Consider the following 14,930-nt stretch of genomic DNA (forward strand, 5'->3'; position numbering starts at 1 on the left):
CTGTCCTTAAGCACCACGGCACTGCTGCCTCACTCCTCCGGGAGATGCACACACACCCATCTGTCAACCAAGGTTCTCACATAGAGCCACCAATTTCCCTGCCACTTACTTGGTGTGTAATGCTCTCCTGGCACAGTTGCTCCCCATCACATCCCTTCACTCTGTGCCAACCCCCTGGGACCACCGACCAACTGGAACCACTCTCCGCCAATCAGCTGGGAACACCACTAACTGAGCTTCAGAACTGGGTCCACTAGGTGGCTGGTATGGTTAGAATGGTAGACCATGCAGGTTGAGTCAGCCATCCTGGCTATACCAGCATGCATGGGTGAAAAAGGGTTAAAGAAAGCTAAAAGGGAGTGGGCTAAGCCATTTTTTTTTTATTTTAATTAAAATATAGTAATTAAAAAAAAAGAAATAGAGAACTTAGTCCCTTCCCCTCCAAAGCTTAAATTAACGCCTTTTTCTGGATCAGGCAATGTTATTGTTTGGGAATTGAATCAGGCCCAAAGTGTATGGTATTGTGTAGGAGGCACAGTGCCAGCTTTCCATCCTGTAGTGGAACTCTGCAGCATAGGGCAGGACTAGTGGAGGATGGATGTGTCTAGACAGCAAGTCTAATGCTGGGCATACACGGGCCGATGCGCCCTTATCAATCGAGCCGCTAATGGCTCGATTGATAATTTCCGACAGGTCCGATGACCCGCTGGATCGATACCTCACTCGATCCCTGCGGGCGGACAATAGCGGGGAATCGAGCGGAAAATAAGGAGCGCCCGCGGGGACGTGCGGGAATCGATCCAGCCGCCCGCGGGGATGCGCGGGGGCGCGGCGGGAGTCGATCCGGCGGCTAATCAAGCTGCCGGGTGGACTTGTGTATGTCCAGCATAAAGTCTCATTCAAGTGTTCTGCGCAGAGGGTACTTCATATGACCTCTGAAGTTAAGGACCTCATAGGAATTTTGGAATTTTGGTGGGCCAGGGTGCGGATGGGGGATAGCAGTTTGTTAGGTAGGGAGAGAAACATTCTGCAATTGGGCTTTAAAGCAAACCTCAAGGAAAAAAAAGGTGTGTGTCAGGATCTCTCCTGTAGCATGTTCTGTCGGTTGCAGTGGAACTGCAACCGGGCAGTTCTGACTTATCTGCTTGCATTTGGTTGCGCATTCGTAATAAGTCTCATTGTCATTTGCAATCACTCTGCAGTTCAGAGGAGCTCAGGATGCTATCATGACTCCTCCTATTGCTTGCTGCAGTTGAACTTCAGCCAGATAGCCCTGGATTTCCTACATGCATGTTGTTGCATAATATTGCATGTATTTGTTATGAGAGTCCTTCAGCTAGCAACTTGTAATCAAGCTGGCTCAGGATTGAGTCATTACCATTCAGCTGCATGGGAATTTGCATGCCTGCATCCATTGGCTGATGTCGACATAAAAGTCTGACTCTCATTTCAGACTCCGCCCGACATAGCGTAGGAAGCAGGAAGTTTAGTGTAGTGTGTATCAGCGGCTAGGTAGAAGAGGCGACCAGCGGCAAGTGAGAGGCGCCGGCGATCGGAACCAGGGAGGTGAGTTGTTCTCTCTGTATTGCAATTTGCTGCAGTCTACATCGGAGGGGGGGGGCACGGAGGATGGCCCAGAGAGGAAGGGAGGGAGAGGTCGGGCTGCCCTCCCCGCGGCTTCCAATCCACTATGAGGGGAGGTACCCACCTATCTAATCTGGGAGCAGCTAAATATCTAGCCAATACTGGGGGGCAGCTACCTATCTAACCAATACTGGGGGGCAGCTACCTATCTAATCTATACTGGGGGGCAGCTACCTATCTAATCTATACTGGGGGGCAGCTACCTATCTAATCTATACTGGGGGGCAGCTATCTATCTAACCTATACTGGGGGCAGCTATCTATCTAACCTATACTGGGGGCAGCTACCTATCTAGCCAATACTGGGGGCACCTACCTATCTAACCTATACTGGGGGCAGCTACCTATCTAATCTATACTGGGGGTCAGCTACCTATCTAATCTATACTGGGGGGCAGCTACCTATCTAATCTATACTGGGGGCAGCTATCTATCTAACCTATACTGGGGGCAGCTATCTATCTAACCAATACTGGGGCAGCTACCTATCTAGCCAATACTGGGGACACCTACCTATCTAACCTATACTGGGGGCAGCTACCTATTTAACCTATACTGGGGGCACCTACCTATCTAACCTATACTGGGGGCATCTACCTATCTAACCTATACTGGGGGCAGCTACCTATCTAACCTATACTGGGGGGCAGCTACCTATCTAATCTATACTGGGGGGCAGCTACCTATCTAATCTATACTGGGGGCAGCTACCTATCTAACCTATACTGGGGGGAAGCTACCTATCTAACCTATACTGGGGGGCAGCTACCTATCTAACCTATACTGGGGGGCAGCTACCTAATCTAATCTATACTGGGGGCAGCTACCTATCTAATCTATACTGGGGGGCAGCTACCTATCTAACCTATACTGGGGGCAGCTACCTATCTAATCTATACTGGGGCAGCTACCTATCTAACCTATATTGCGGGTACCTACCCACTGGGGCAGCTACCTATCTAACTTATATTGCAGATACCTACCTGTCTAACCTATACACTGGGGGCAGCTACCTATCTAACCTGTACTGGGGGCACCTACCTATCTAACCTATAGCTGGGACAAATGCCTATCTAACCTATACTGGGGCAAGTATACTGGCTACCTATACTGGGGGCACCTACCTGGCTAACCTATACTGAGAGGATCTATAGCTGGCTACCTTTACTGGGTCACCTATGCCTGGCTACCTATACTGGGGGGACTTGTAGCTATATGTCAGGAATCAGGATGGACGGAGGCGCGCTGAGCCTAAGGCTGCCGCAGAGAAGCGTGCAGCATGTCCTGAGTGACGACGAGTCCTTCTCTCCTGCTCCCAGAATCCTGGCACCTACACTGGCACTAAGTCTGCAGACTGCTCTGCAGACAGTAAGAAGAGAAGACTGACCAGCAAGAAGTAAGGCTCCCCAACCTCCCTACGCTAAAGGGGGAATATGCTTATGCTGCTAGATACACTAATGGGGGGGGGGATCTGCTTCCTAAATACACTAAAAGGGATCTGTGACTGCAAGACTAGTAGCCTAAGCCTATATACACTAAAGGGGGGGATCTGGCAGTTCCCCCCTTAGTGTATATAGGCTACTAGTCTTGTATATGTAGGCAGATCCCCCCCTTCAGTGTTTATAGACTTAGACTACTAGTCATGCAGTCGCAGATCTCCTTTTAGTGTATTTAGGCAGCAGATCCCCCCGACCCCCCCACCATTAGTGTATGTGTGTGTGTGTGTGTGGTGCGCTCACACGCGAAGAGGATGAATGTGGGGGGGCACCAAAATCTGGTTACGCTTAGGGAGCTGTGAAACCTAAGGCCGGCCCTGGTTTTGTCTATGTCAGTGTGAATGTTTACCATCGCTGGGGCAGCGACTAGATTGGCAATGCCTTCCGTCTGTCTGTCTGTTGTTTGTCTTGTTAATTGTTATTACTCGTGCTTTATCTAGTTTCTTGACAAATATATATGCAGATCTGCGATATATATTTATCCGTTAGTTGAGCCGTTTGTTATTTTTCTGAATTAACGTGTATGACCTTAGCCGGTTACCGACTCCGATTCCGCCTAGTCCATTGTACCGCAGCCATCTGATCTAAGGTGTATGACCCTAGCCTGTTACCGACTACGTCTGTTGTGTATTGTATCAGATAGCATCTAGCGAGATAGGCGATATCAAATCTTCCTATGAAAATACTGCGCTCCACTGGAACAAACTCACACCACCAAAGTCAGGGGATCGCAATTACAAAAAGGCTCACTCCACCTTGATCAACAATTCTCAGGTTCAATCACTGCGCATACTTCAATCCCTGTAAAATCATAAAAACATATAGTGCCCAATATTGCTTGCATCAGGCTACAGCTAACACCTCGTGCTGCACACCAGGGGGTAGTGCCACCACCTTATAGGGGAAATATAGCAGGTCCCCCCTCCGTGCCCGCACTCACCAGAAGAGCGTCTTGCTCAACTGCGTATCAAATCAAACTGCTTTGCCAGCCAAGGAGAATCAAGCAGGTGATAAAAGGTACATCCATTTATTGGATTAAAAGTATCCGCAGGCTTACAGTTCCAAGGACGCAAGTTTCAGCTCCACCGCGGAAGATCTAGAGCCACTCGCTCCCGCTGTTCGTCCTGCTTCCTGATTACGTCAGCACGCTCCTCCGACTCCGCCCTACGCGTTTCGTCACAGTCCGTGACTCATTCAGGGGCTGGAGGAAAGCACTGACGTAAGGCTTTTAAGGCTGCACGGCGTTCCCCCCGCCCCGACTCCACCCGCAGCTCCGCCCTCTCTTGCTACTAGGTTACCATCAAAGCGTGCTGGCTCAGTATCTCCGCCGTGCAGCTGAATTACAAACCAAATTAAAACATAAATTCTTAAAATCTTACCATACATTATCAATAATCACCCATTAAGCAATCACAACCTGGTTATATCTCAATAGGAGACCCGGCGCTTCACATTGCTATACATTCCGACATCCCTCATTATAATCACTCTGTATTCACCATAAAGATAATTATTACCATATTGCATAAGACATACATTATTAATTATTACACCCCCCACCCCATTGCACATCCCACCAACACATAGCAGTAGTGCACACCGACTTATCAATAAAGTGACAGTTCCAGATATTAGCATAATTCATAACGCATGACTTATTACTAACCCCCCACCCAATTACACATCCCCCCATCAAATGACAACAGTGCAAGTGCCACTTATCAATAAAGTGACAAACCTCAGAATTTCTACCCATTAATTAAATCCGTGACCATTATTAGATGACCCCCATAGTGAATGGCTCCCTCAAATAATGTTACCCATTCAATTCATTTGCTTTCCCAATATCACTACAATTAAAGTGACAGTGCTCTATCCTAAATTATAACTGTATCAACTATACTACCCACCCTCAGTGTGGACAACCCCCCCCTCGCTTATTATAACAATGCAGATGCAGTGCAGATCCTTACAGCTACTGCATCCAGCATACATATCTAACCCATAAACAGTGACCAAACTTACTATTAGATCATTAACTGCATCCTAATGCAGCCACGTCCTCCATACAGTAATTAACCCCATCCTCTATCGCTGGACAAATATATAACTACCCAACAGTATTCTTCGTGCTTCCTCATCCTTAAAGTGACAGTGCTAATCTTCAAAATATCATACCTCCTAATCAATTTCATAAATATACCTCCTAATCAATTTCATAAATATACATAAGTGCAAAACTTCATATCAAACCTGAATATATATATATAGTGTAAAACAGTGTACAAAAAACTATGTGTAATACCCTAATTATTTGCAATAAAACAGTTGATGTCTAGTTCTATATTCAAACCTCTTGGGGTAAAGGAGCCCATTCTATAGATCCATTCGGTCTCCTTTTTACAAAGCTGCTGCAGCCGATTCGACCCACGCCAGTGTGGCCTTACATGTTCCACTGCAACAACTTTCAGACTTCCTGGGTCTTTATTGTGTACCTCTAAAAAATGGGCCGACACACTATGCCACGTATACCCTTTCCGGATATTATACATATGTTGGTAGATTCTTTTCTTTAGTGGTTGGGTAGTCCTCCCAACGTAATGTAAACCACATTCACAAGTAAGAACATACACCACATACGTTGTGGCACAGGTCATGAATTGTCTAAGTTTAAACTCACGTTGGTAGACGTTAGATCTCACCACATCCGTGCTCACACTTGTAGTGTCGCTACAGATACAGCAACCCCTACATGCATGGTAACCCGGTCTCTGCCACGGAATAACCACCCGTCCTGGAGGGTTGACACAACTCGGTACCAGAACATCCCTCAAATTGGGCGCCCGTTTGTAAATGAACTTAGGTTTCTCTGGAATAATAAGATTCAATCGAGCATCCTGCTGAAGTACCGGCCAATATTTGTGAAAAATCCTTTCCACCTGTTTAAACTGAGTATTGAACGTGGAAATAAAGGGGAGCTCAGGAGGTTTAACATCCCTGTTTCTTCTCCACCATATCAACCCGTCCCTGTCCATATTGCCCACTTCTTCTTCTAATAGATGGATTTTTCTCGGACTATATCCCTTCTCCACAAATCTACGTGTAAGTACAGTCGCTTGCTCAACATAATCTTTTTTCTGGGTAAAGTTCCTCCTGATCCTCTGAAGTTGGCCCTTGGGGACCGCCCTCAGCCAGGAAGGGTGATGACAGCTCCCCATTGGGATAAATCCATTTCTATCGGTCTTCTTAAAAAAGCACAGAGTGGATAACTGCCCTCTATCTTTAAAAATGGTGAGATCCAAAAAGTCAACACTGATTGTGTCAACCACTGCTTCCAACTTTATATTGGGACACAACTCATTCACCCTCTCCAGGAACTTACTCCATTCCTGAGCAGAGGCTCCCCAGACAATAAAGAGGTCGTCGATGAATCTCCGCCATTCAACAACCTCCCCAGAGCTTAACTTGATCTATCCAGTTAAGCTCTGGGGAGGTGTAGGGCGGAGTCGGAGGAGGGTGCTGACGTAATCAGGAAGCAGGACGAACAGCGGGAGTGAGTGGCTCTAGATCTTCCGCGGTGGAGCTGAAACTTGCGTCCTTGGAACTGTAAGCCTGCGGATACTTTTAATCCAATAAATGGATGTACCTTTTATCACCTGCTTGATTCTCCTTGGCTGGCAAAGCAGTTTGATTTGATACGCAGTTGAGCAAGACGCTCTTCCGGTGAGTGCGGGCACGGAGGGGGGACCTGCTATATTTCCCCTATAAGGTGGTGGCACTACCCCCTGGTGTGCAGCACGAGGTGTTAGCTGTAGCCTGATGCAAGCAATATTGGGCACTATATGTTTTTATGATTTTACAGGGATTGAAGTATGCGCAGTGATTGAACCTGAGATAGGCGATATCGGACACCCAGAGCTGCAGTTGCTCTGGGCAATCTTGCTTCCTTGTTCTTTACTCCTGTGGCCACCTGTGGAGCCTCTTCCATTACCCATCTACATAGTCTTGAGCACACACGCTGATTCAGAAAGTATAACCCCCAAGCATTACAGTGTGTGCACGTACACAATTATTGAGTGCTGAAAAGATGTGTCACTAGCCTACAGACTAGTGATGCATTACAAAGCATGGGCCATAAGGAGGAGAACAATGCATTAGGCCTGCACTTAACTCTTTAAATCATTTGACTTTTTCCATTTCTGAAGGGATCAGTTAATTGTATTAACAGATCGAATAACTGTATATTCTCTTTAGTCTTCTCATTCACCATGGAGTCAGCCTTCCTTTGTGGACCATACAGAGGTCTGGTGACAGCTGCTTATACTAAAAAACTGTACAAATGATCTACACCACTATGCTGATGCTGACACCCACTAATACATAAATTCCATTATCACAATCCTCACCCACCAGTATTGTGCTATTTTGCTTGGTGATTGTCACAATGCGAGCTTCTGGCATTACTTTCGAGTTGGCCTGTGTTATTCTAATATCTACAATGTCAGGAAAGTCACAAAATGGCTGCCATAGCTGCAGAAAAAGAAGTGACAACATTATTCAACATACAAATGACACTACAGATATAATCAATAAGCATAAGAGTTAAAAACTGTACTGAAGTCTAAAATATCAGGAAAACATAATCAGTAAACCCTTATATAAAAAATTAGTTGATTGTATTATGTGTAAAAAAAAAAGTGACACAAATAACTTAATAAATAATTTACCTTACTTGCTGCTAGGGATGATCAAAGATATGCAAATTCTTCCAAGTTGATGCAAATGTATGCAAAATTGTATGCACATGTATGCAGCTTAAATCAATTTAAACCTGGGTTTAAATTGATTGGTCCATTTTCAAACCGCATACATTTGAATACAAAATTTGCATAATTTCAGAAGAATTTGCATCTCATTGATCATCCCTACTTGCTGCCCCCCGCCTTTGCTGCAAATGTTGACTCACATATGCTAATTTCAAAACTACAGTTATACTAAGAAGCAGTGTGGACATCCACACCTAAAGCACTATTGAAGGACATCAAATGAAAGAGTAGAATGTAGTAAATTATTCAGGATACCCACTTTTACATGAATTATTCTGGTTTCAGACACAGAAACACTTCCTATAGCTATATATTGCTTCATATTGGTATGTAGCCCTGCCCTTCCAGTGATGTCACAGCCTAGACTGTTTAGCTATGCAGAATTTTCCCCCAGAGCATTCTGAGAGACCAGGTATTTTTTCTACTGGCTTCAGAACAGTAGAAAAAGCGAACCACCTGCCAGCCAGTATAGATGTTGCCACCTGTGATACATTTTACAATGTAAATCATTGAGAGGAAAGGGAGATGAAAGATTTTATAATGGGCAAACACTGACCAAGTAATTTATGAAGTAAAAATTTTATGAATTATTTTTAGTATAGTTCCTCTTTAAGTGAATTGATTTCATAGTCGGTGGTTCCAGATGTGTTTTTGTTGCACCTAGTTTTTCTGTTTTTAAAACATAAATATTTAACCATCTAAGGACCACGGGCTTAAACCCCCTAAAGACCAGGCCATTTTGAACAAAATAGACCACTGCAGCTTTAAGGCTTCGCTGCAGGGCCTCACAACTCAGCACACAAGTAAATTCCCCCCCCCGCCCCCTCCCCCCTTTCTGCCCACCAACAGAGCTCTCTGTTGTTGGGTTGTGATGGCTCCCACGATGTTTGTTAATTTTTTTTATAAATATTTTTCTGATTTATTTTTTAATAAACCTGTGTTTTTTTTTTTTTTTAATTTTACAGCCTCCACCAGCCTCCTCCCTCCACCAGCCAATCAGTGCAATTGACTGTCATAGGCTTCAGCCTATGACAGTGGATCACTTTGGTGTCTCCCAGGGGGACAGCCGCATCACACGTGTCATAGATTGTAGCGCTGTACTAATAACAGTCTCCTAGCGGCAATTGCTGCTGGGAGACTGATGGCGGAGCGGAGCGGGTGGTGCAAATCCCCACCCCAGGACTTTACGCCGATCTGCGTTAGGCGGTCCTGGGGCTGCTAGAGGTTATGAAAGCAGTGACCACTTTATATGCTAATTCTGTACTTACCTCACTGTCTTTGTTCTTCCACATAATACCTGAATTTCCAGAAACGGTGAGAAGTAAGTCTTTACTGTCTCTTTCTGTACTTTTAACTGCAAACGTTTCAGTCCCAAAATCCTGGTCCAATTTCTCTAAATCCACAAGATATTTAATTTTGATGAGAAGTACATTAAGTGTACAAGCTCGAATCTTTCTGAGGGAATTCTGGACACTCCGTCGCAGTCTCTTGCGAGAAAAGAAGTTTAACTTCACAATGCTCTGTCTTAAGCTTTGTGGGACACAGTGTTTGTAGCTGGATAACATGGAGGAAAAAAGAACATTTAGTGACTTTAAGTGATCGGCCAACAACAGAGAGGTTATCAGGCCACATATCACATGATGTTTACATGAGTCCATACACGAATCAATGGCCTGATAAACGCACTGTCTCAAATTAAAAAAAATAAAAATTAAAGGCTCGTTTCCACTATCGCGAATCCGCATGCGATTCGCACATGTAATGCAAGTGGATGGGCCTGTTTCCACTGTAGCGTTGTTGAGGTGCGTTTTTATCAGCGGTGAAAAAACGCACAAAAGAGCCGCAGAATTCGCCTGCGAGTGGAATGCATGCGAATTGCATGCAATGTACTTAATAGGGAAATCGCATGCGATTTGCCCATGCGTTTTTTGCATAGGTACCAATGTAAATTTACACAGGCAGTGACATGTACTGGATCCAAAAACTCACCTGTACCAAATTCACACAAAAAGTGCAAATGGCAAGTGCTCACCCAACAACAATTGCACAACCACAAATTTATTAACCATGTGCCAGCCAGCTAGTGGTCATAAGTGGCCAAGCACTGTCTGAAAATCAATGTCAGCAAATAGCACTGAATGTTGCATATTAACAAAGTATTTTTTAGTAAAAGTTAATTATAAACACTGTAGGCTCATGTAAAGTTAATAGCTGGCTGTGCCTTTTTAAGCCATAGTTTTGCTGTTTAAAAGTAATTAATCTGTCTTTTTGCACTTGCAGAAAATTAAAATTATTATTGCATTATTAATAATTATTAAAATTATAAAATTATTTTCTATCACTATTTATATTTTTCTAATTTAAAATATAAAACATTTATTTGCCTAGATTTAAAAAAAAAATAAAAGTTTATCTTGTTAAATAAATGTGTAAAACAAATTTTCAGGCAGTAATTATTTAAAAAAATGAGTACTTCTTAAAAAAAAAGCTGCATAAATGTAAATAAGAAGTCCATGTACAGCATAAATAACGTGAAAGAGAATATGTAACGCATTCCTCCACTCATCATGTTACACATTAAGAAACCAAAAAAGTTTCAAAGTCCAGCTTGTCACTTACTATGCAAATGCACGGTAGCCAGGTAAGCTGATTAATTAACTTGGATGCCATTTCTCACCATTGCATCCAGCTGTTGTTTAAAAGAGGAGGTGCACTTTAAGGCGCCTGACTTATTAAGAAATGTGCAATTACTTGCCGTAATATACATTTCTTCAAGCTAATTCAAGCTAATAATAAACTTGTTTCTACCATACCAAATTGATGGGAATCATTTCCCATGTGTGGGTTTTGTCTATATTAACCACTTCACCACTGAGGGGTTTTACCCCCTGAGCACCAGAGCAATTTTCACCTTTCAGCGCTCCTTCCATTCATTCGTCTATAACGTTATCATTACTTATCGCAATGAAATGAACTATATCTTGTTTTTTCCGCCACCAATTAGGCTTTCTTTAGGTGGGACATTATGCCAAGAATTATTTTTTTCTAAATGTGTTTTAATGGGAAAATAGGAAAAATGTGGGGAAAAAAATAATTATTTTTCAGTTTTCGGCCATTATAGTTTTTAAATAATGCATGCTACTGTAATTAAAACCCATGAAATGTATTTGCCCTTTTGTCCCGGTTATAAAACCATTTAAATTATGTCCCTATCACAATGTTTGGCGCCAATATTTTATTTGGAAATAAAGGTGCATTTTTTTCATTTTTGTGTCCATCCCTAATTACAAGCCCATAGTTTATAAAGTAACAGTGTTATACCCTCTTGACATAAATATTTAAAAAGTTCAGTCCCTAAGGTAACTATTTATGTATTTTTTTTAATTGTAAATTTTTTAATTTTTTTTTAATTACAAAAAAAAAAAATGGGGAGTGTGGGAGGTAATGAGTTAATTTTATGTGTAAAAGTCATTTATTTGTATGTGAAAAATGTGTAGGGTGTAGTTTACTATTTGGCCACAAGATGGCCACAGTAACTTTTTGTTTTAATGCGACCTCCAAGCTTCCTTCCGGAAGCTTGGAGGAAGTATAAGGAGGCTGGACACGTGAGTTTTTTCTCACAATGATCGCGCTGCCCATAGGAGAGCAGCGAATCATTGCGGGGCTTAGATCAACGAACGGGAATGTATTTTCCCGTTCATTGATCTCTGGGCGAGCGGGCGGCGGCGTGTTTACTAGCGGTGGGCGGCGTGTTTACGAGCGGGAGCGCGGACAGCGTTGGGAACGTGGAAAGTACGTATTTCTCCGTCCCTGGTTGTTAAAGGATGGAAAAAGGGGCAGAGAAATACGTACGCGCGGGGGTAAAGTGGTTAAGAATTGGTGCAATAAAAAAACTGCAGACTTCCTGGCTTCTTGTATATAAATATATCCTTGGAAACAAAACATCAAGTTGAGCAGAAACCATGAACTTCTGTGGTTTTCTGCATATTTGAAGTTGAAACCAACTCTACTGAGATAAAAAGGACATGTGTGCATATTTCACTATTCATCACAGGGCTTTGCATGGCTCAGTGATCTAGCTGCTGTGCTATTTATTTAGCAAATGTGCTACAGCTCTACAGTGCCTGACAAACACTATTTTCCCCTTAAATGAACCATGCAAAAGCGCAGGTCAATAACAACTCATGCAAAATAGAGGCGGCACATAACTGGCTGCAAAAAGATCATCAAAAATCATGTGAACCTTATTTTTATTCCCATGGGTCATTTCATGGTGCAGACTGTAATAGGAAGTGCCCAGAATCACGGTCATTTATGTGATGTTATTAGTTGGTATCCTGAGGGAGTGCCTTATGACCACATTGAAATCAGTGACTATGCAATATGTTCGCTATGTCTGTGTTTTTGTACACTAAGGGTTAATGATATGTTGGGTGGAGCAAGTGTGCAGCTCAGGGTGGGGACACCCAACCATGAGCTTATATTTGCATTGTGTGTATTCAGTGTGTTATGCACCTGATGAAGGACCTGTGAGTCCGTAACATGCAGTACACCTGTTCTGAAAACAAAGCAACTTTTTGCAGCCAGTGGTGTGCCGCCTCTTTTCTATTTTGGTTAGTTCCAGGACTGTTTGGAGCAATCCAGTCGAGGCTTAGCTCCGGCGGATTACCAGGTTTCACACATCATACACGTGATTGACAATACCAACCCATGGCTTTAAATGTATGGGTAAAGGAGGACTATCTTACAAATGGAGAACAGCCAACACCCCCTAGCACTGGCAAAACACCTTTGTCTCAATATTAGGGACAAGGGCTCATCCCCACATCCACGTAGCCCAAAAATAGATGTAGGTCATACAATGAGGGGACTTATGGTATTATCTGGGAAAACTCTTAATAACGGTGGCAATCCACTAAAAACCCAATCAAGGTAAATAAGATATTCAGCAGACCACTTGCCTATTAACCATTTGTTGTTACTCAAACATTAGAGACAATATAGATAAAATGTCATTGAGACTTGAAATTAAATGGATTTTTGAATTAGAAACTAATAGATCCACAGGGTTGAATGAATATGTTAACTGGGCCCCTTTTCAACTTGACTAATTTTTTTTATTGCTTTTTAGTGTAAATTTTTCAGATTTTTTTCTAATTTTGTTTGTTTATGAAGTGTTGGCTCATTTACCATTTTTCTTTAAGAGTGTAAGTGTCATGTCCATAATCAGCACCCCATTGTGCACTTAGTGCATATTGATATTTGTAAATTAAATGCACAGTTGTCAATTATCATTGTGGCTATCTGTTAGTGTGAATTAAATACACATAATTTTGAAACAAAAAATATAATTCTTAATTGTTTTTGTTGATTTGCTTTTCCTCCATTCTTTCCCCTTTACTTCTTTAATCATTTATCTGATAACTTTTAGTTTTGTACAGTGCATGGCATCAGATTATACATCATCTATGAGCACTGGGGTTCTGCTACTAACTGACATTGAGCTATTTATTAGCAACACAATTTGAACTCCTCTGTTTGGCCCATGTGCGTTTCTATAGTTCTTGTCTAGCACAAGTCCTGTATGTACTTGTTTTATAGTAGAAGCAGTAGAGTGTTGTACCGTGGTAGCCATCAGTAAAAGCAAGGAGTTTTGAATCAGTAACAATAAATGTTAATAACACTCCCATAACTTCAGTTCCCAAAGCTCGGTGCTTGGGGGTGATATTCGACTCATCTCTCTCTTTTATTCCTCATGTTCACTCCATTACCAGCTCCTGCCATCTCCAATTCAAAAACATATCTCGCATCTGTCCCTTTCTCACTCAAGACACAACTAAAATGTTAATACATGCTCTCATAATTTCTCGTCTGGACTACTGCAACGTACTACTTTGTGGACTACCGTCTAACAAACTGGCCCCGCTCCAGTCGGTACTGAACTCAGCTGCTCGTCTCATTCATCTTTCTTCTCGATCTTCCTCTGCCGACTCTCTTTGTCAAGCTCTTCACTGGCTGCAAATTAACCAGAGGATTCAGTTCAAACTCCTAATCTTAACCTACAAAGCTCTCCACAATCTCTCTCCCCGGTACATATCCTCACTAATCTCCAGATACAAACCCAATCGCAATCTCAGATCGGCACATGATCTTCTGTTGTCCTCCTCTAGAATCAAATCCTCACAGTCACGTTTACAAGACTTCGCACGCGCTTCACCCCTCCTCTGGAATGCCCTCCCACAACACATCCGTCACTCGCCAACCTTTGTTACCTTTAAACGCTCTCTAAAAACACACTTGTTCCGACACGCATATGCGCTACCTTAGGCCACTTCCCTTTGTACTAAGACCAAATTGCACTCCTACTAGGTATCCTAAAACACAAAGCCTCTATATATTTGCTGCATACTACACCTCCTCCTGTTTACCCCCCCCCCCCCCATTCCCTTTAGATTGTAAGCTCGCAAGGGCAGGGCTCTCTCCCCCTTTTGTGTCTTGGAAATCATTATACATTTTATTCATCATGTTACTTTTATCACTGTCATTACCAATTCTATAATTTGTATTTTGTATCATTCTTTGTATTTTGTCACTAATTATGTATCTTGTATATTAGTGTACACCATTGTCTGTATTATTATGTACCCCATGTTTGTTTCTTACTTTGTACAGCGCCACGGAATATGTTGGCGGTTTATAAATCAATAATAATAATAATAATAATAATAATCAGGATGATACCATTTATTGGCTAACTTGGTTGGACCAAGTCCGACGAAGGCTTATTATAAGCCGAAAGCTCACTGCTTATTCATCTCTAAGTTAGCCAATAAATGGTATCATCCTGATTCAAAACTCCTTGCTTTTACTTGTTTTATACATACACTTTACGGTTCCCATCTATGATTTGCTATTTTATTTAAAAGATTTTTATGTGAGAAATTGCAAATTGTAAAAAATAAAT

The 14,930-nt window shown here is 42.5% G+C and overlaps 1 protein-coding gene across 1 annotated transcript in view; it reads right to left on the reverse strand.

The window, feature by feature from the left end:
* JAK3 (Janus kinase 3) overlaps nt 1-14,930 on the reverse strand; it is a 161,378-nt gene that overhangs the window by 87,502 nt on the left and 58,946 nt on the right. The window contains exons 6-7 of the mRNA XM_068234112.1: nt 9,235-9,520; nt 7,551-7,670 (exon numbers count right to left, since the gene is read on the reverse strand). Of these exons, the coding sequence (XP_068090213.1) occupies nt 7,551-7,670; nt 9,235-9,520 (406 nt within the window). The remainder of the gene's footprint in view (nt 1-7,550; nt 7,671-9,234; nt 9,521-14,930) is intronic.

This window comes from Hyperolius riggenbachi, chromosome 1 (assembly GCF_040937935.1).
Source record: "Hyperolius riggenbachi isolate aHypRig1 chromosome 1, aHypRig1.pri, whole genome shotgun sequence".
Taxonomy (NCBI): domain Eukaryota; kingdom Metazoa; phylum Chordata; class Amphibia; order Anura; family Hyperoliidae; genus Hyperolius; species Hyperolius riggenbachi.